The 20,593-nt window shown below is 37.6% G+C and overlaps 4 protein-coding genes across 7 annotated transcripts; 1 reads left to right on the plus strand and 3 right to left on the minus strand.

Annotated features, from left to right (window-relative positions):
* The first annotated feature begins 13 nt into the window (after window positions 1-13).
* LOC133708775 (uncharacterized) lies at window positions 14-1,922 on the plus strand. Its single transcript, XM_062134297.1, has 3 exons — window positions 14-72; window positions 796-938; window positions 1,385-1,922. Exons 2-3 carry the CDS (start codon window positions 829-831, stop codon window positions 1,629-1,631), a joined length of 357 nt encoding a protein of 118 aa, XP_061990281.1. The 5' UTR covers window positions 14-72; window positions 796-828; the 3' UTR covers window positions 1,632-1,922.
* Window positions 1,923-7,054: 5,132 nt separating this feature from the next.
* LOC133711238 (pectinesterase inhibitor 2) lies at window positions 7,055-7,603 on the minus strand. The gene has a single exon (XM_062137393.1). The coding sequence runs from the start codon at window positions 7,601-7,603 to the stop codon at window positions 7,055-7,057; it is 549 nt and encodes a 182-aa protein (XP_061993377.1).
* A 3,214-nt stretch (window positions 7,604-10,817) lies between these two features.
* LOC133707824 (protein REDUCED WALL ACETYLATION 2) lies at window positions 10,818-15,411 on the minus strand. 2 transcript variants are annotated; one of them, XM_062133304.1, is made up of 16 exons: window positions 15,140-15,411; window positions 14,961-15,052; window positions 14,686-14,823; window positions 14,544-14,600; window positions 14,380-14,452; window positions 13,979-14,137; window positions 13,525-13,674; window positions 13,181-13,436; window positions 12,955-13,070; window positions 12,699-12,785; window positions 12,529-12,617; window positions 12,375-12,437; window positions 12,119-12,175; window positions 11,503-11,599; window positions 11,256-11,414; window positions 10,818-11,098 (listed from the first exon to the last, which is right to left on the minus strand). In XM_062133304.1, exons 1-16 carry the CDS (start codon window positions 15,170-15,172, stop codon window positions 11,093-11,095), a joined length of 1,632 nt encoding a protein of 543 aa, XP_061989288.1. In that variant the 5' UTR covers window positions 15,173-15,411; the 3' UTR covers window positions 10,818-11,092. The 2 variants fall into 2 exon arrangements, with proteins under 2 accessions (XP_061989288.1, XP_061989287.1); XM_062133303.1 differs by having other exon boundaries at window positions 14,686-14,826.
* Window positions 15,412-16,207: 796 nt separating this feature from the next.
* Window positions 16,208-19,463, minus strand: LOC133707825 (uncharacterized). Of its 3 annotated transcripts, XR_009845314.1 has the most exons (4): window positions 18,946-19,463; window positions 17,624-17,912; window positions 16,595-16,692; window positions 16,208-16,496 (listed from the first exon to the last, which is right to left on the minus strand). XR_009845314.1 is itself a non-coding variant. In XM_062133307.1 (3 exons), exons 1-2 carry the CDS (start codon window positions 19,330-19,332, stop codon window positions 17,673-17,675), a joined length of 627 nt encoding a protein of 208 aa, XP_061989291.1. In that variant the 5' UTR covers window positions 19,333-19,463; the 3' UTR covers window positions 17,292-17,545; window positions 17,624-17,672. The 3 variants fall into 3 exon arrangements, 2 of the variants coding, with proteins under 2 accessions (XP_061989291.1, XP_061989289.1); XM_062133307.1 differs by lacking the exons at window positions 16,208-16,496; window positions 16,595-16,692 and adding an exon at window positions 17,292-17,545; XM_062133305.1 differs by lacking the exons at window positions 16,208-16,496; window positions 16,595-16,692 and having other exon boundaries at window positions 17,292-17,912.
* Between the last annotated feature and the right edge of the window lie 1,130 nt (window positions 19,464-20,593).

Raw genomic sequence — 20,593 nt, forward strand, 5'->3', positions numbered from 1 at the left:
AGACTTGGACCCAAAAACAAAGCTCGTCGTTTCAACCAGAGAAGGCCTCTGATCGCTTCTGAGTGTAAAGGTCTGAAATTTTCAGCTCCCCAATTCGAATTTCGTATTGCTTGTTCTTGTTTGTGATGAAATTCTGTGTTAAATGCTTTAATCAGTTTAGAAAGTACAGATCTTGTACCGTAATCTGTTGTATATTACACTGAATCTGAAACTTGAGGACCCAGATTTTGTTTTGTTTTAGGTTTTTGATTAGGGATGGAGGTTTAGTTTATTCAAGAATTCCTAGTGAGAATTTGGATTTTTATGTGATTCTATTGCTGTTTAGTGACACTCCTATGCTCATAATACGTAGAGAAAGAAAACCCAGCTCAATTTCTGCATCAAGATGGGTGATAAGTATGCTTAAGCTAGTTGTGTGCTGTTTATACATGAAGTTTTTTGATAATTTGATTTATCATTGTTCTGAAACCGAGTGTTCAATGTGATTGTGAACTTTCATGACAGCCCATTTGACCTTGGCCGCTTTAGTTCTTTCCCATCCGGTGATACTTTTAGATATAATATTCTCTTGAGTTTCGGAGTGTCGAGGAGTTCCGTATGTGATGTGGTGTTTGTGTTTGTTTTCTGCATCATTGCTTCCTATAGAGGAAAGCATGTTTGAGTTCCTGTTCTACAGTCTACATCTTTTGTAGACTCTGTCGTGAACTGCTTTCAGTTACCTATTTCAATGTGGTTAGGCTGATGGTTTGTGCAAAATTAAGGGATGGTTTATTGAATTTGTCTTGCTTTGTTCAGATATTGTTTACAAGCTTACAAAAAGCAGAAGCTATGGCTGGACATAATGAGTCATCTGGGAAGAAATCTAGCGAGGCCACAAATGATGTTCCGACCCTGAATGCGGAGAGTTTGCAAAGTAACATGAAAATTATCTACTACAGGTTTGTGTTAGCAACCTTTTTGGCCCTGTATTTGTTTTATGTTACTTTTGTCTATTTTGTTTGTCAAGCCTCAAAGCTTGCTCTCTGCATATATTCTATTGTTTTGGGATAGGAAATCAGTCTTTTGTGTGAGAAAGAGAGAGGGTAGAGGGGGGGGGGGGGGGACAATAAGTGCAGTGTTTCTTGTTGTTTTACTCTTGGAGTTCATTCAAGTTCACCCACTAGTTTATCATAAAATTTCTCGGGCTCTTGTAAATGTTGGGACAGATTGTGGTTCCATGTCTTACCCAAGGTTGGTTACCAAATGATATCGGGCTAGTATAATACATCATTGTAACACATAAGAAGATGTCACAAATTTTTTAATGACTAGTTAGAAATTACATGCTTATAACCTATTCCGAAGCTCTCATTTAACACAAGTGTTGGTATTTTCCCTTGTGCAGCCGAACATTTATGTCTATCATTGGCGGGGTCATTGCTGGAATTTTGGGGTTCACCGGCCTTTCTGGATTTGTTTTGTATTTTCTTATTATGGCCATCACTTCGGTTGGACTCATTGCAAAGGCAGGGTTTCAGGTTCATTCGTATTTTGACAGCTGGAACCAGATTATACTCGATGGTGTCCTGGGTGGGCTTCTGTCGTTTGTGCTTTTCTGGACGTTTGCTTATGACATTGTGCATATATTCTGAGGGGGAGTATCTGCGGCATCTCGAACAGAAAAAGTCCTGTTTTGCTGGTGATTATTTCTATATCGAAAGTCGAGTAAATCTGCTGCTGGTTCCTGCAATGTAGTCTTTTGCTGCTCATTTGGAAATGGCTTCAGTTTTTTGTATCAAACCTTGTCATTGTTTAGATTTTGTCCGCTTATATCTTTCCCCATGAATACTATTTGGCTAAAAGGTTACATTTTTAGGCTTGACAATAGCTACTGAACTTTCTTGTTTAGGTAAATGTTTATGAAAGCAGCTATTTGATTACAATGACAGTTCTTTTAACCAATATGAATGTTGAGCAGAGATAAAGAAATGGAACTTCAAATATTGAGGCAATTCTGTGGAATAGTATACTTTAAACTGAGCATATTTGGAACATCCCACTTTCATCCTGTTCATGTAACTAGACAGTGTGATACACTGTGGCATGGGTTCGAGATTTTATATCCAGGACCTTTGTGCTTCTGAGAAGAAATGGCTCGAACAAAGACGATGGCTCAAGATCCAAGCCCCAATATGACGACCAAATGTTTTCGAAGTAGCCAATCTTGAGCAATTCTCACCACATAAGAAGCAGAGCATAGCAACCAAAGCAAGGGGACTGCCACAGATTCACCCATGGTCCATAGGACATCATCCTTGAGAAATCGAACCAATTCTTATATTCTGAAGCTCGGTAAGAGAGAATAAGAGCAAATGAGAAAGAGACAGATGGAGGAAGCAAACTGGAGTTCAGAGATGTAACACCCGATACAGAGATTGATCAACTCATCAAAGGATGCTAACCTCATTAGTCTCCTTGATCCCGTGGAGTCCTTCCACTGGTACCGCTATCTTCTTTGACACTGATTGCTTGTAGATTCAACTGCCACTTAGCCAATTTCGTCTTCACACTAATAAAAAGGTATATTTTTGGAGGGAAAAACTTTTCTTCCAAAGACAAAATGATCATGACAGTGCAACCAGAGAAAATTAGGATCACAAATCCTTATACCTAATATACATTAATGCTAATCTATGGAGGACAGTAAACAGCCAAGGAGGCTCATAGATATTAAGACCGATTTCTAACAATAATCATATATATGTGGCAAAATCATGAATATGATTTCAGCGGAATTTCAGAACCACTAAAACAAGACTTTAGAGAGTGGCTATATCGTTTTTATCACTTGCTAATGGTGATGGATCAGATATGTCCTCATCAAATCGGTCTTCACACGCATTAAACTTTGTGGAGGCCTCAACTGCTGCAAGGTTTACATTATAGTTACCAGACCTGACCTTCTTTGGGATCCTTGAGAGCAGCAATACGGCCTGTAACATAAACTGTATGCATTCTTCAAGTGAGGATTATATGTTTGCTTCTTCCCCTTGATTATTTGCTGGCTCATAGCATTCGAAAATGTGAAAATCTATAGTGCTCTTAGCCGGCAAGGCTGTGAAGGAAGGAGTTGATCACAACAGGATTAGAACTCAGAAAAGTTGAACAGAAAGAGTGATTCGGGACTTTGGTATTGGAGCAAATATCCTCATCTAGCGTCAACGCATAAGATGGAGTAGTGGTAGTTAGAAACAGGAAAGATAGTAGCAGAACGCTAGTTATTAAGAGAGAAGAAGAAGAAGAAGAAGAACAAGAAAAAAAAAACAATTTGTGATTTTCTGTGGTTTCAACTACTCAACTGGTATAATTTCATGTACCACTATAGATCATTTGTCATGTTGGAATTTGAAGGTTTTTGAAAGTACTAAATTCATTTCAATGCAGTGGAGCAATTACTTTTATTCAGTACGCGATCATAATGGTTGGTTGTAAATCTGAATTGAAAGCATAGACCATCAGTTTCACTACTCAGACAATTGTGTGAAAGTGAAACGTTAAAGCTAATATTGGCTTGGCTTGAATCACTGAATGACATGGCGAATTATGAGTTGCATGTGTGTAACATTGTTCATAGCTAACCATCTTTCACTAAAGGGTTAAAAAAAGGTATAACTCCTAGCTACAAATATTTCAGTTTTCCAAATCAATCCAATTATTTCAGTTTTCCAAATCAATCCAATTATTTCAGTTTTCCAAATCAATCCAATACATTCGTTCATAGAGCTATGTATTAGATGATCACAGACAATTCTGGAACTTAAATCACTTCATAAGTTCCGAAGTAAACTGTAAAAGTGATCACTTTCATACGGCATGACTGCTCATACGTACCCATAGGCTTGCATTTCTATATATTCACAATGTTTAGTAGAATCAGGTTTAAGGGGATTTATAATCCTAATTTTCTCCTGTGATATAGTATGAATTCGATAAAATTATCTTATGCAGCTGTCCTCGGACTACAGCGTGGAGTCCAGTTACTTGAGCAACTGAGGATGATACTATGATAGGATGAGTTGAACTAAGATCAAACACCCACTGCTTAATTACTTATCTAAAAAAGAGTGGTTCTAGTTGGACCTCCAACTTTTTTCAATTATTAATAGACTTTGTCAAGTCATATGAAAAGACAAATAAGAACAAAGAGAGAAAAATGAAAAAAAATTTAAAAAAAATACTCATCTTTTACCTCCCCCAAATATAACATTCAATTAAATTGTTTTTTTTTTCCGGAATTTCCTTATATTGTCTATATAGTTTTATAATTTACCTAAAACAATTAAGTAAAACTAATAATTTCTATAGATGACTCATCATTTAATACAAAAGTAAATTCAAAACAATCTGATTTGGAATTTCCTTAAACTAAATTTATTGAATATTATGATATAGTTATTACTCAATCTTCCAACCCAAAGGATTCCAACAACATATCAAGATCGAGAACCAACCCTTTACTTAATTTTGGTGGAGGAGTGACCTACTCATAATAGAGCAATATCATGTGATTTTGATTCATTCTTCTTCTCGTGGTTGAAGATACAGATAAAAAGTAGAGTAACAGATTGTTGTATCTCATGTTCAAGGGTGTTTTGGTAAAAATAAAGAGATCTACTTAGCTTTTCAAGTATTCTAAAAAGTAAATTAGATGTGTAATAAGTATGAGATGTCCAAATAGCAAATTTGGAAGTCTAACTAGAACCACCCATCTAAAAAAATATCTATTAAATTAATTTGACGGGGAATTGTAGGGGGAAAAAAAAAAAAGAAGGTGAGAATGGCACATGACTTGGTTGAACCAACGCATGCCTATAACATGATCATCAAGATAACATGATAGTGTATATCCTAAATTGGTGTGATACCAACAACTAATAAATGGCAACCCTTACTTGTAGAACATGGATCATGAAAAGAAGAAGAAATTATAATTCACTCAAAAAATGAATATATGAGACATTGGGAGAAACTAAGATTTTGGAATTTGCTCACGAATTTTGACAACATTTGGTCGAATTGGAGTACAATCTACCACTAACACAACTACCAAGATATGTTATTGGAATTAATGTTGTTAGCATTTGGAGAAAGTTGCCAAGTTAAGAGAAACTCTCCAGTGATCGAATTGGAGTGAAACATCATTGTTAACAACCCAAATTTGTAAATCTATGTTTCAGCTAGTTATGTTATTGGAATGTTGTTAGCATTTGGAGAAAGTTGCCAAGTTAATTTTGTAGATATGTAATAAAAGAGCTTCATTGAAACTAATAATTATGCTCAGTGGAATTGGCAACACAACTGATAGAAATGGTTTTTGATTGTGGGTTCGATTCACTACCCTGCCACTCTCCTCTCAATTTTGTTTTATATTTCTTCTTTTTTCTCTCTCCTTTTTTAATCTCTCATTTAGTGGGCCTTTATTTTCTTCTCCTTTTTTACTGTGTTTCTTTCTCTAATTTTTTTTTCTTCTCTTTCCTCTCTCAATTTTTGCCACTGTTCGTTTTGAAAATACCAAATTGGAGGACTAAGCCTTACAACAAACAAGAAAAAACTGAAACTCAACAAAAAAGAACTCTTTTTTTTTTTTTTGAGAGAATTGTCAACTCATTGCATTGATCAGCGAAATTACACATAATGACCCATCCCTGTGGGACTGTCAAAAGAGTCACTACCTAAGTAATTCAACCTTTTTAAAGATCATGAAGCCCTGCCAAAATCTAACCTCGAACATCCTAGAGAATCAATAGGCCAAGACATCCTGGTTATTTTTGGCGACAAAACTCATAGAGAAGCTACGAGTTCATTCTCCATAGAGAACCCTTACATAAAAGTAATTAAAATGAAAATAACCTAGCCCAACAACCCAACTACTCCATATGCCAGATAGAGGCCCAAAGGAAAGGGAAACCCTAGCACTAGGCCCAGAAGGGTTCAAAGCCCAACTGGACTTGCTAAGGCCACCCAAACCCATGGACACCCAAACCCAGCAAGGCAGAGTACCAGTCCACCTCCATTCGACGGCGCCGACCGAGTAAGACTTTCACCACCGCCCACCGCCATCGTCGCCGCTCCCAACAGCAGCCAGTTGTACTCCGGCACAGATCAGTGGAGCCATTGCTAGCCCAGCGCCGCAATCACCATCTATATCACCATTCGCCGACAGCACCCAGCCACTCAGCCCAGCACGAACACACGAGGAAGATCGCCGCCCGGAGCTCCACTGTGCGACCTCGCAACCAGCACCAATCACCGGATCCATTCCTGTCCAGCCATCCTCAATCCCGAATGACCCAGATCCCTCATATCCGCCACGAGAAACTCCTCGCAACACAGGCTCACCACCACCCCTAAATTTGAGATGCCGACTACGAGGAACCCCGCAGCCCTCAATCTCCCAGCGACCAGATGAGAGGGAAATTCCATCTCCTCCAGCCCAATATGCAGAGCCGCCGCCATAAGACCACGGCCTCCACCTACCTCTCAGAGAGAGTAACCTAAGCATTTTTCTATGTTATTAGCGCCTCCACACAAAAAAGAACTTTATATTCAATACTTTATAGTCATTTATTAAGTTATGAAACTTATTTTACTTTTTCTGCGGCACCGAAATTATCATAATGTTTGATGGATAAACAATTAGTAAGCCTCATTATAATTTTTGCTCAACGCCTCCGAATTCTCAGGACCAGCCCTGAGGCTGATGGAGCATTAGGCTGATGGAAGTCCAATAGATTGTTACTTTCCCGGTGATATTTTTTAATTGTTGCACTCAATTTTCTACTAATTGTGATTATCTCCAATTTATATAAAGATATTAATCTGCCTATTCCATGTCCCATAAAAAAAAAGTGAAATAGTCTGGTGTACCGTACAAGCAGGCAATATTACAGCAATACATATAATGAGAAAATAAAGTTCATAATTTTTATACAGCACTATAAAAGCTTATCTATATAAGGATTTGGAAAGATGCACGTACAAATCCTCATTATTCCTCAATACAAATATTGCAAAATCATTTATATGATTTCACCAGAAACTCAGAAACAGCTATAAGAATGCTAGAGATGGCAGCTAATTCACCACTAGTACTGCACAATGGCGATGGATCAGGTGGCGTGTCCTCGAATTTCTCCTCACATGCATGAAACTTTATAGAAGCATCAACTACAGCACGTTGTACTGCAACATAGTCCCCAGACCTGACCTTCTCTTTTGCTTCCTTGAGATCAGTAATGGCTTCACTGTACGGCCTCGGACATAGACTAATTGCATTCTTCAGTTGAGGATTGTCTGTTTGGTTTTGCCACTTGATTATCAGCTGGCTGGTCTTTGTAGCGTTCGAAGATGCTACATCCATAGTGGCCTCAGCGAGGCTGAGAAGGAGGGACTTGATCACAACCGGATTAGAACCCAGAAATTTTGAACAAAAAGAGCGACTCAAGACCTTGGTGTTGGAGCAAATATCTTTGTTTAGGATAAAAGCAGAGGAGGGAGTAGTGCTCATCAGAACCATGAAAGACATTACAGCAATGCAAGCTACTGAGGGAGAAGAAGAAACCATTTTGTGAACTTGTTTTGAACTTGTTGTGGTACTTGAGTTGAATGGTATTTCTGGCACTACTAAAAGGGTGTTATATAGTACTAAAATTCACGTTATATTGTCAAATTGGATTTTGAAGGTATTTCAAAAGACTAAATTCAGTAAATGCAGTGCAGCAGTTACCATTTGCCTTAATGATTTGCTTTGAACTTTGAATTTGAAAGCCAAAATGATTAGTTGATCGCTTCATCAGCCAAACTCGGAACAAAATCTTATCTGAGTTTTCACTTTCAATTCAAACTAAGTACGGTCCAAGTATATCATAATGATGGGTGCTAGAATGATTCACCAAGTATCGAAATGCCAAACTTCTTGGAACTAAATAAAAATGGATTTGTGATCAACTCTGATGAGAATATATACTCCTATAGGACTATAAAGACAAACGCAAAACAAAGAAAAGAGATCATTAACCACTAAATATATAAGCTAAATCAACTCTGCTCAATTTTTCATGCAAATGCAGGTCGAATGGCTTTAGGGTTTTGAACTTGCCTAGTGTTAGGGCAAGTGATGACTGATGAAGGAAAATGGAAAACTGAGATAACATTAAGCTAAATCAGTCCAATTTCTCCGATGTAATCAAAAAGTTCAAACCCAAAAAATATACTTTTTTTTTTTTGGATCAAATAAACAACTCACATAGTCACATACAACAACTAGTCTATTGCGACCTCCCACTTAGAGCAACTCCAACAGTTTCCCTATAATTTCTGTATAATAGGGAAGCAAAAGTAAAAGATTTAGCATCTTTTTCTTCTCCAACTCCAACAGATTCCCTATTTTACAGCAATATCTAAAATCTCCATATTCTTTCTTAAAATTTTAGAGATTGCTGTAAATATAGGGAATTTGGTTTTCTCTTTCCTCCTTTTCTTTAAAATAGGGATGGTTATAGAGAATCTGTTGGAGCAAAAGAGGTTCATTTTTTTCTAAAATAGAGAAAAATCAAAATATGGGGAAGCTGTTGGAGTTGCTCTTACAAAGCCAAAATCATATAGGTGAGCCAAAACATACAGTCAAATTAAAGTGTCATCAAAACGTTTGACTCAAATTAATTTAGGAAGGCAAATGGTCCAAAGTATTGACTATGTACCAAATTCCATGTTCATTGAAATGAATTTAGTATGATACCTTCAAATTCCAACGTACCAAATTCCATGCCGTTGAACTTACCAAATTTATAACAATTTCAAACTTTAATTTGTAACTCAATTAGCACCATTTATACATTGTGTTATAGTAGCATATACTCCCTATAAAAAGGACCTAGCTACACCTTAACAAAATCAATATCGTACCTCTTCACACAAGTATACAACCAGAACTTTTTCTAACCCTTCTGTCTTGCAAAGATGAAGATCATTTCAATATCTCTACCACTACTAACCATATTTATCATTCAAAATGTGTTTCTTCCAATAAGCCATTGCAGGTCTGATCTCATTGACCAAACGTGCAAACAAACACCGAACTACAATCTTTGTGTTTCTTCTCTTAAATCGAATCCTCGAAGCTCCGCTGCTGATGTCAAGGGCCTAGCCATCATAATGGTCGAGGTGGTTAAGTCCAAGGCAAATGATACTCTGAACAAAATATGGGCAGAGCTTCTTAGGCATGAAGACCCCGTAATCAGAAATTGCTATGATCATTACGGTTACATGGTGGGAGCTTTTATCCCAGACATCTATGGAGATTTAACTTCAAGAGGTTTAGGTGGTAGGTTTGTACGTTACAACCCTGCACAGGCAGAGCGACGCTTGCACAATGATGTTATCCTACGGGTTGATCATTGTCAGAATGGTTTTGGTCAAGGCCGCCGATCTCCATTCGCCAAGGAAAACAAAGCTACCCGTGAAGCAGCGGTTGTGGCTGCAGCAATTGTTTGGATATTGATCTGATGTACTTGTAACTATTCGTGTCATATTTTCTGCATATTGTATGTTCTAATCTTATTGAAGGGTACTGCATTATTATTGTGTCAGCTCAACAAAATTTCAGATTCAAGTCTCCAAGACTCCATGCAACTTGTGTACACATTTGCTTTGTTCTATTATATAATTTTGTTTGCTTTGTTGATATTTTATTGTATTGGTAATTACTTTTTGTTTTTGTTTGAAACTTTAAATTTATTTCGTCAGGGTTATGGTTTTATTAGCTACTAATTGAAACATTATGTAAAGCCGAGTTATGAATAAGGAGCCATACTTGGTCTTGACGGAGTTAAATAACTTTGGAGCAAATTAGTTAAAGGAGGCTCAAAAGAAATTGTAATCAGGCAAGAATTTGAACTACTTTAGATAGCTCGGTGAGGATTAAGTATTTATGTTTCTTCCTAGTCGGCTAGTCCTATTTAGAAAAGAAAATTGTAATCCTAGTCGGCTAGTCCTATTTAGAAAAGAAAATTGATGGCATTACAAGAGGTATTAGTCGGCTAGTTCTATTGGAAATGGGATGGGATATGATCTATTTGTGTTCAGTACCATAATGTTCCTTGACTATTAATTAAAGAAATGCACCTTGCGTTTCTTTGTCAATTGAGATTTTATAGTATTTGTAGGGAACGAAACGCAACAAAATTAAAAGAAATGCATGCATATATTCCAACCAGTCCTCCTCCCATACTTCCAATTCGTTTCACTTATTCTTTGAGTCTGATTTCTCATCATTTTTCACCATTTGGGTTTTGTCATATGTCTCTGCTTCATCCGTAACAAATGGCTAAGGAAGACACTGGGAACTGATCATAAATCGACCGGTGATCACGCTCCCACGAAATACCTTGGTAAAACATTGGGATTAGTTACTGACTAGCGGTTTTTGTTTTCCCAATCCCATTAGGGCAGACGGCGTGGGCATCTGAGAAGATTAACTTGGCTAATAAGGTAAGGAGAATACCTATTGCCAAGGGTACCTGGATGAGTGATGCCTCAGCAGTGTCCTGAACCTGAAATGTCATGAAGCTAGAGGAGGCTACTCATCTTATACCTAGGAGTTGGCAATTAGTAAGCTCTTTTTCTCCTTGAATTTCTGTCACTAGTAATTTTATGTAATAAGAACATTAAAAAGAAAAAAGAATAAAGATATCTGGCAAATTATAAAAAGTATCAGAATAGCAAATCTGGTACATGTTTTGCAAACTCATGGATGATTTTACTAGTAACAGACTAAAGAGTATGGCAAAGGTAATCCCCCTCAATTTGAGGTCATATTAATTACCCACCTTTCCTATACAAATTGTCTCAAATCTAATACTAATACAAGGATTTCACAGACCAAAAGAATACAAATACAAGGATCTACTTTTCCATTAATAACCCCGTCACAGAAGCAGATGAATTGCCATAACCTCTAATTTGAGGCAAAGTTCATGCAGTGGAACTGTATTCTCTCTCGCAGCAATTCATAAGAGTGGTTTTTTCTATGCTATATCTTCACATATTTGAATTCTCAAACCTGCAAAAGTTTGGAGTATCAACGATAATGCAGAATGAGATGACGAAACATATTGCAACTTTCAACTCTCAGATAATGGATTTGGTGTTCCAAATCAAAATTTTGACTGAACAAATGTCAAAGTTTCAGCTCAAGTCAGTTCAGAGGGTACCCTTACCAGCATTTGGGGGATTTTTAGGAAGACAAAAGAGATGAAGTATAATGCACATGAAACAGCTGTGGCAGTAACTATGTTGTTGACAAGGCGCTTGTTATCTTTGCTGGGTACAAATGCTATTTTCAATGTATTTGTCAGGTCAAAAAGTCTGTAAGAGATCTGCAAGCAGGCAAGAATTGGAGCATGAATAAATATGGGAGATTTTCTTTTTGATACAAAAATGCCAGATAACAATATCTTTACTTACTGCAACATAAATGGAAGAAGTGAGCATGAAGTTCAACATTGGGTAGTCTGGGATCATCGCAAGCAACAACTTTGGCTGACCATCAGGAACAGCTGATCTGCAAGGTTCAATAGAAATCATAATAAGATATATATTTTCCTGCTAACGTATCCATAAATATGTCTATAATGCAACCTTCCCTTGAACCAAAAAAGGAAACTGTAGACTCAATATAAAGCTTTAAGAGTATTTCATTTCTCAATAAGATAATAAACCACTTTTTAGCATTGACTAACAGAAGGAGCTATATGAAACATTTGCATTGTTGATGGGAGACATCGATCAGATCAGAAGTGACCTTACAGTTAACGGGAAATTGATGATCATTTCCACTTCTGCTATTAACATTGAAAAACATTTTCCCATTAAACAAGGATAACCTATTTCAGTGAGCAGCCTACTCTACTCAATTAAACATGTTATCTCACATGTGTGGGGTAATATCGACTAGGTTGAAATTATGTGTTAAGACATAATGTCAAACTAATGTCATCTATCTTTAACAAATGACTGGAGCATACAGTGAATGAGTGAAGGCTTAAAGGTGCTGGAGGAGTAATTATGAGTTTTAGCGTACCTTAACCACACGTGGAATTGCAAGATGTAGGTCTCCAGTGTTATCTTTCCAAGCCATCTTGTTGGGGAAAAGAAAACAGAAGTTTTAAAAATCATATGAATATGAATTGCACATGATGATGTAATATGAACCAAAAACTAAAGACTTAAAGCTACCAGAATCTTTGAGAATACACCTAATGGTGTCTGCGGCAAGTGATATGCCTCCAATACATGAGAAAAAAAATTAACAAAGACGGATCAAAAGAGTCACTCACGCAAAAAGGGTCAAAGAGTAGCTCCGGAATTGCTGGGTGACATTTCGCAAAGATATATAGACCCTGATCGACAAAAAGGAGATTCTACATTAGTAAAGACAAAAGGTTTTCAAACAGTCTAAATTGTTAACACATTCTGGTAAAGATATCATACGTTATTGGAATCCATGAGGTATAAGGATGATATTTATTGTAAGTGAGCTTGTCCATCTTGTATATATACTCAAACCATAGATATCCCACCTACGCATTTAAACAGCAATCAGACAGCATAGAGATGGAAACTTTGAAGCAAGATTTTTCTGAAAATGAGAACTATAATACCGTCAGGGATACTACAGAAACAGCTGTTTTGATTGACATTCTACGCTTCCAATCTGCTTCCTCCAATTTCTCCATCCACCGCTCAACCTATAAGACTTTGTGCCAATCAGTAAGCTACTAAACTGAAAATAATGATGAAAGGAATGCATCCATATACCACACCCAACAATCAAGCATGAAAATATTGCACTAAAAGATACAATTGCATTGGAAAATAGACAGCTTTTGTTTTTTTTTTTTTTTTTTCAAATCTTACCGTTGGATGATAGTAAGCATATATCATTCCAATTATCCATATGTAACGATCAAGGCCAGAGCGGAAATGCCACTCATGCAAGACTGGTAGATTTGGTTTTGCAGGGTCTGTGTAGGCTGCAATTTTTTTTGTTTTTTACATGATTTGGGTCAGTGACCAGAAATTTGTTGAAATAAAAAATTAAGAATAAAAATGAAAAAGAAGAAGACTTTCAGAAGTTATTTACCAACGAGGAATGTAAATGGGCTCCAAAGCACTTCAAACACTCCCGGTATTTCCCATACCAAGATAACAACCAAGAAGCAAGCAATGATTTTTAATGCTATCACCGACCCAATCTCATTATACTTGTTCAAGATACCAAGCGCCCCATAAACCATAAGAGTGAATAGAGTGTGCATAGGACAGATGTAGTACAGCACGTAACTGTTGTTGAGGACCACACAGCAAAACAATACCAAGAAATTAAGCCGCCACATCATCTGCTCAATAAGAAGGCACAGGATGTGTTAGATAAATACTTAATATGACAACTCACACGACATCTTTGAGACCTAGGGGATTGCATACCTGTGCAAACCTTGCTAGGCTGAAATCCTTGCGAACATAGTAATAAGAAAAGTTTCCAAATCCAGTCATCCACACATATCCAGCAATGAACACTCGAATTGCATTATAAAATTCTGCTGCAGCAAAATAGTGGTACAACAAAAATAACACCTGCAACATAGAAAAACAGATCAAGACCATAATGATGATAATGATACGAGGCCTACAGGGCATGTGTTTAGAAATACGTCCGGGCATTTTGACAGTCGTAGTTTTTATGCTGAAAATAACAGGATTACAAATTGAATGAAAATGCTTCACACCTAGCCAATAAAACTTATAAAAGTATTCCATAACCAAAGATCTTGTTCATCATAAACAAGCCTACTTCATAAAACAATACAAACAGAACAAGCTGCATCCATCTTATTCCTAATAAACAAGCATACATAATAAACGAGTACAAGTAAAATACCTGCATCCAGCCCTTCCACTCCTCAGTTTGATGCCTATTCAAATATAGTATGGATTTCCCAGTGAGTGGAGACTTCTCATTATGTATCGTGAAAGAAGTAATGGCTGACACTATGATGAGAAGGAAGTACAGAAATATGAAAAGATCCCGGTTGTAACTCTGCACATACAGACAACAGTCAAGAAAATAAGTTTCCTAAAAAAAAAAGATACTTGAGCAAAAATCGAGAAGATAATTGATTTTCAATACTTCACTGGTTCTTTCTTATTGTTAAATATTCCATTCACAATTCAAATTAGCCTCCTGTAATCAATTAGGGGTTGGCTTTATTTGAAAGCCAATGGCTTCCAGTGATGAAGAACGAAATGTCAAACATAACAGGGTTAAATTATCAATGTCACCTTTTTAGACGAGTTGAAGAAATCTGTACGATCACACAGGTAGAAGTATGCTAAGAGAACACTAAATTCAGATCTGCAAGAAAAAATGGAAGGCATAGGTCAACATTCTAATAACCATACAAGTATATTTCTCTGATCCATCGATTGCACTAAACTTCACTTACATTGCTCTTAGCGTCAACCGATTTTCGATCAAAAATGCCTCATCCATCAACATGAACCTAAACAGACAAAACAAAGAGTAAGCACATAACACAACAAATCATGAATTCACAACTTATAGTTCAACGATTGCCATTCAGAAACCTGAAAATCGGCGAGGCGGTAGCCGAAGTTCGAGCTTTGGGAGAGGCAGATTGGAGACCTCCTCCCTCCAACAACACAGCTCTGTCGTCCTCTTTAACCACATCCTTCTCAACTTCAACTAAACTCACCTCAGAGTGCCTACTAGTATCACCAAAAAAAAAAAAAAAAATCCCATTCAGTCACAAACACACAAGCTTATAACTTCATTGATCACTCTCATACATAAACACAAACACATACACTACAAAGCAAAAAAAAAAAAAAATAGAACTCACAGTTTGGTGGAGAGTGAATTCTTCTTGTACTCCAAGAACTCAGAGTAAATCCAAGCTCCAATAATAGGTAAAATTCCAAGCAAAAGCGAGACCTGCAATCATGAACCAAAATCACAGCGATTCAAAAAGCAAGCACTCAAATCAGAGAAGGATCTAGAAGCGAAGCAGTAGAGGAGTACCTGACCGACAGTCACAGGGCTGAAGATCACCATTTCTGGCAAAGAAGGGGTGAGAGGCGGAGATCAATGAGCGAGCATTTCACAGATCTCGGATTTGCTCAGAATCTAAATCGAGATTAGATTTTGGCGGAATGTAATAAATGTCTGGAAATTTGTACGCTGCCGTAGAGCGTAGACGTATTGATTGGTGAAGAAGAACGAGCGCGTTGCACACAGAGAGAGAGAGAGAGAGAGAGGGTGACGGTGAGTTAATGAGTGACAACCATATGGGTGATATGGAAATACTCGGCGCTTTTTATTTTTCGAAATATGAGAAAAGACCCTTGTTTTGTTGTGATAGCGCCATTTCTTATCATTATTCATTTAAATCATCATAAATTATTATTTTTTTTTTTTTTCTGTTTTTTCGATGGAATTTTTATTTTTATTTTTATTTTTATTTTTATTATTATTTTTTTTTGAAAAGGAGGTACTGGGAAGGACCACAAGGAGGCACGCAATGACCTTTTTTACCCGAAGTCCAACACAGTGCCGCGCCAAAGACGCAGCGACACCCCCCCTCCGGGCATCGAGTACACCAAATAGGTGGGCTTGCCCTCCCCGCATAGTCTTTTCCATACACAAGGCTCGAACTTGAGACTTCTGCCTCAAGTCCCTCAACTTGCTTAAGGAGCACAGTCAACTTGCCAACTGAACTGGACCATGTGGGTGGAATTTTTATTATTTCCGTTGTAAAGAATTGAATATCTGTATTCCAAAAAACTAAAAAGAATTAAGATCTGATGACTGATGATATGGGTGAACTTGATGCCAGCGGTTTACTGCATTAGTCAGAACTAAAAACTTAACCAGCCATTGTGGTTACTAAAACCATTTCTTGTGCAATATGACGAAAAATGCTACTAATCCGATCATATTTGGGTTAGTCATCATTTATGCTTTCAGTTTTCGCCAATATTCACCTAACCGACAACCAAACCGAATTGAACTGACAATGTAGGGTTTAGGGTGAGTTCCACTAATCGGTGTTCAACCCTTATCTAGATTTATCAGGTTAACCATTTTCCATTCATCTTAATTTAATCCACTTTTTCATTACTTAAGCCAAACTCATTGAAGGTTCTTTGACAATTTTATACGTTAGTTTTCCTTCCACTTCCTTGTTTTCTAAGGAGGAATGATTCCAAAATTCAAAGTGCTTGTGGTCGTGGATAGACATGCCCATTTTTTGGTTCCACTGACCAATGCCGGCAAAAATAGTTTTTCATATTTCTCTCATAGAGATTCAAATGGCTTTCCCAAACTGAAGGGTAGAACGGTAATTGACAAATGCCCTTTCTCTCCCTCTGCCCTACATCTGCTCAGAGCCACCACAGTAAAATTAAGCTCAGTAAATAATGTCACGTTACCGGAATTAAACTTAACAGGTAAAAAGTAATTTCATTTATTACTCACCTCGAGCAGCAATGAGGTGCAGACGCGCAAGCGGTATAGAAAAGAGGGAGACAAATCGACGACGTCTACAAGGGACCCCTCCCCACCAGGGTCGTCATCTGTAACATCATATTTACGTAAACAATGAGTTATTTACTGAATAATAATAGCCGACATAGGATGACCGACAGAGAAAAATGCAAACACTCCAAGCCGTAAAATGAGCCGATCCACTATCTTTTATTTATACGACTTTTTATTTACTTTGCCTCACAATTTATGCCCAGTCATTACTTTACTTTAGTCATAGTGTCATACACAACCACATGCTCGCCATTTTCAACAAAAAAAAAAATGCTCGCCGTTGTTGGACGACAATGATATTTCCATTCCAGATTGCATTTCATTAGATTGGTAAAATACCACAGTATACAATTGGAATTTTACCAAACAGGTCCTGTAATTTTTTTTTTTTTTTTTTTTTCTGTTAAAACACCTATTATGAACAAATGCACCCAACACAAAAATTTAAACGAATATAAATAATTAATAAATAAATAGTTGATGGGCATAACTCAGTATTGATGATCCTTTCATTCAAGGATTCATTATGCTGAATTCATAATGAGACATGAGAACTACCAACCAAAATTGATCTTCTCACAAAAAAAAAAAAAAAAAAAACAACCAAAAATGATGAGCAAAAAGGCCCTACCACTGAAAGCTGCAATCAACCTAATAGATGATGGAAAAAAGAGTATTAAAAGCTACAAAGTTCATCCAAATACTTTAAACCCTTACATAAATCCTAAACCACCAGACCCTTTCGAATCATCCACATTAACATAACACTAAAGCATTAACAGATGCTGAAACTCCTTATAAACCTAAAAACTATACTGCACCATGATTTGGATAATACAGCAACAAGAACCAGCACAGAATTTAGGAAACACATCCTAATCCTCCTTTCTACAAACAAGACGATCAGATCATGAGTTTTTAAGAGAGAGAGAGAGATGATAGAATGAGAGTGAGAGAGAGATTGACCTAGTTGTTAATGGTCAGTCAGTCCTCAAACCAAGATTGGGACCCAGCCCTATCGCTTAGAGGGTCTCACATCATCCTCTCCACCATCATCATCGTCATCTGAATCATCCTTGTCTGATCTCTTCCTCTTTGGTGGAGCCTCGACCTTCCCACCAGCATCGTCGTCGTCATCCTCTTCTTCCTCAACATCTTCATCTTCTCCATTCTCTTCAGGTTCAAAATCACTTGCATCTTCCTCATCCTCCGCACGGGCTACTGGCCTAACAAGATATTCAGTCCCAATGTCATCCTGTAGATTTCAAGGAGTCAGTCAACATTCCACTGACAGATAAATCATATATAACAAAACAGATGCATAAATAACAAATGGAAAAAGGGTGCCATCAAACAAGTGCACAAGTACTCTGCGAGAAAGGCGGTATAAGGAGAAACTACCATTTTGAAAAAGGAGATTCTTATAAAAGTTGAAGAATGAAGAATTTTGAACATCATTCCAATTTTTCAAATGAGCCAAAAGGACCAGCAGTGAACTAAATGACAAATTTGCAGAAAAGTAAGAACCAGCTTTAGTCACTTTAAAACAAAGGAGTAAATTTGTAAGCAACAAAGACGATGAAAAGAAATTAAAATTAATAAAAGTTGCAGAGTGTTTGTTAACAAGAACAATTTCAAGAGTTGGTTTTTGATGTCTGCCAAAGGCGTAAAGCTTCTGACATTCAAAAGGTAACTATTGGCTCTGCAATAACTATTTGTCATAGTCAAAGTAGTATTAGATCTGAAGCCATAGTCATAAGGTGCTGTATATAAAGCAGTCCTCCAAGGATGATTTTAAGAAATCCCAAACAATTGTTCAGAACAAATAAATACCAAACAAAAACAGTAATATTAATACGCTAAAAACTATTGCTTACAGATCGGTGACTACAACCAACTGTTTACAGATCCAGGAAAAGGGTAAAGCAGAATGAACCCCTAGTTGTAGTTATGAACAGTATCAGAATCATAGATGATCCAAAATTACTATATCCAGATCTTTGTAAGTAACAAATTCCTGATCATATTCAGTAACAGGAGGGCCAGAACTGACTGGTATAAATCCAAACAAAACAGATCTGGATAAATATTGAGAATCCACCAAATACAGGATAAAAAAAATTGAAATTCAATTTTATGCAGCACCAATTAAAGCAAATCAAATAGTTCTATAGAATTAAAATTAAAAAAAATTAACAAATAGTACCAGATCTGAAAATTTTCAACCAGAAAGTACTGAAAGCTACTTTAACAAATAAGGAAAAAGAGGAAAAGATCCGGCTAATTACCTCATCCTCGCCCTCGCCGTCATCGTCATCGTCATCGTCATCTCCCTCGCCGTCGTCGTCGTCGTCGCCTCCTTCAGCGCCTTCCTCGTCTTCTTCGTCCTCATCGTCGTCGTCGTCTATTGACTGAACCGGAGGGCCACCGGAGGACTGTACGACCTCCTGGACGTCGTCGTCGTCATCTTCATCCTCATCGTCGTCATCGTCGTCGTCATCCGCGTCGTCGTCGTCGTCGTCATCCTCGTCTTCGTCGCCGTCCTCTTCCTCGTCTTCGAGGCCGTCGTCGGAGTCAGAGTCGGAGGACTCGGAAACGGACTCGTACTGCTCCAATTCCTCGGCAGTCAAAGGCTTCACTTCGTTTTCCTCCACAACTTCCTCCATAACCTTCATCTTTCACAATTTCACAGAGAATTTTGGTCTTTGTTTTCTGGAAAAACCGAATTGGGGAGTTGGATTATAGAGAGAGTGAGATAGAGAGAGAGAGAGAGAGAGAGAGATGGACGAGGGAGAGGGGGAGAGAGAGAAGCTTCTTGGTTCGCTTTACCAGTAGCTCTGCAAGCCAGTGATCTCAACCGTTGAAACGAGCGTTCACGCGGATCGGTGACGTGGCGAGAGATCTGACGGTGCTCGTTGGCTTGTTTGTAATTTTGTGTTTATGGGGCTCCTGCGGCGCTTCACATTCGTTTCCTCATCACCCGGCTACTCACGTGCGAGGGACGCGTGCGACGTTCGAGGTATCTAACCCTAGGGTTTTCTTTTATCTCGATAGTGGGTCCACATGTAGTTGGGCTAGGTCGGGTTATCATTTACTTCGGGTTGAGACCCGAATCTGACCCAAATAAAAAAAAAAACAACCCTTACTATGTTGAATGTCGCAACGACACCAGTTCTCCACTTATGTTGTTCACGACTCTACTTATACGACTTTAAAGCCATACATACACGTTCAGAAGCGTGTTGAGAATGTAAATCCTGCATTGAAAAAAAAAAAATCTCTCCAACTATTATCAAATACCTCATTCATTTGTCTAAATCTAGTGAAACTGCATTGTTTTTCTCCTCGCTAGGTGTCATCCAAACTCATAGTGAGACCATAAATACTTGTTTTGAGGATCCACGGCTTGAACTCATTAGTCTCGAGGCCCTCGCTTGGATCCTTGTTCTGTAGTTGAGGACTTGAAGCAATTTTCGGGTTTCGCCTAGTGCAAACTAATTGATGTGCACTTGCTTTAGTAATTATTCTACTTGACGGAACGCTTCATTCACCTTTTTTAGAAATTTATTATAATCAAGTCGTTGAGAGATCACCCTAAGGTCCTGTTTGGTTTACTGGAATCATAAAGAGGGAAAATGAATTGAACTCCTTTCCTTAACTACCTTGGAATGGAAAGGGATTTAATATTTCCATTTCAACGTTTGGATGAAACTGGAATTGCAATCATGATTGGGAAAAACATATGGGAAAATGATCATTTACCCAATTTTTGGGTCATTTAACCCCATTTACCCAAACAGTCTAAGAGATTCCCCACTTAATCAACAGTTTTCATTTTTAAACCCCAATTACCCAATCTTTTCCTCACGTGCCTGTTTTATCCAAATTTGCTGACCCTTTTGCCCCTCTATAACTGAAACGCTTTCAAATTGTAAC

Source organism: Rosa rugosa, chromosome 5 (genome assembly GCF_958449725.1).
Source record: "Rosa rugosa chromosome 5, drRosRugo1.1, whole genome shotgun sequence".
Classification (NCBI taxonomy): Eukaryota; Viridiplantae; Streptophyta; class Magnoliopsida; order Rosales; family Rosaceae; genus Rosa; species Rosa rugosa.

Excerpts from the sequence above, each read along its gene's own strand:
- LOC133708775 (XM_062134297.1), top strand. The coding sequence starts at position 829 with ATGGCTGGACATAATGAGTCATCTGGGAAGAAATCTAGCGAGGCCACA. Across the intron at positions 939-1,384 it reads ATGAAAATTATCTACTACAG|CCGAACATTTATGTCTATCA; the intron begins GTTTGTGTTAGC and ends TCCCTTGTGCAG.
- LOC133711238 (XM_062137393.1), bottom strand. The coding sequence starts at position 7,603 with ATGGTTTCTTCTTCTCCCTCAGTAGCTTGCATTGCTGTAATGTCTTTC.
- LOC133707824 (XM_062133303.1), bottom strand. The coding sequence starts at position 15,172 with ATGGTGATCTTCAGCCCTGTGACTGTCGGTCAG. Across the intron at positions 14,601-14,685 it reads ACCGCCTCGCCGATTTTCAG|GTTCATGTTGATGGATGAGG; the intron begins GTTTCTGAATGG and ends TTGTCTGTTTAG. Across the intron at positions 14,453-14,543 it reads CGGTTGACGCTAAGAGCAAT|ATCTGAATTTAGTGTTCTCT; the intron begins GTAAGTGAAGTT and ends TTTTTCTTGCAG.
- LOC133707825 (XM_062133307.1), bottom strand. The coding sequence starts at position 19,332 with ATGAAGGTTATGGAGGAAGTTGTGGAGGAAAACGAAGTGAAGCCTTTG. Across the intron at positions 17,913-18,945 it reads ACGGCGAGGGCGAGGATGAG|GATGACATTGGGACTGAATA; the intron begins GTAATTAGCCGG and ends TGAAATCTACAG.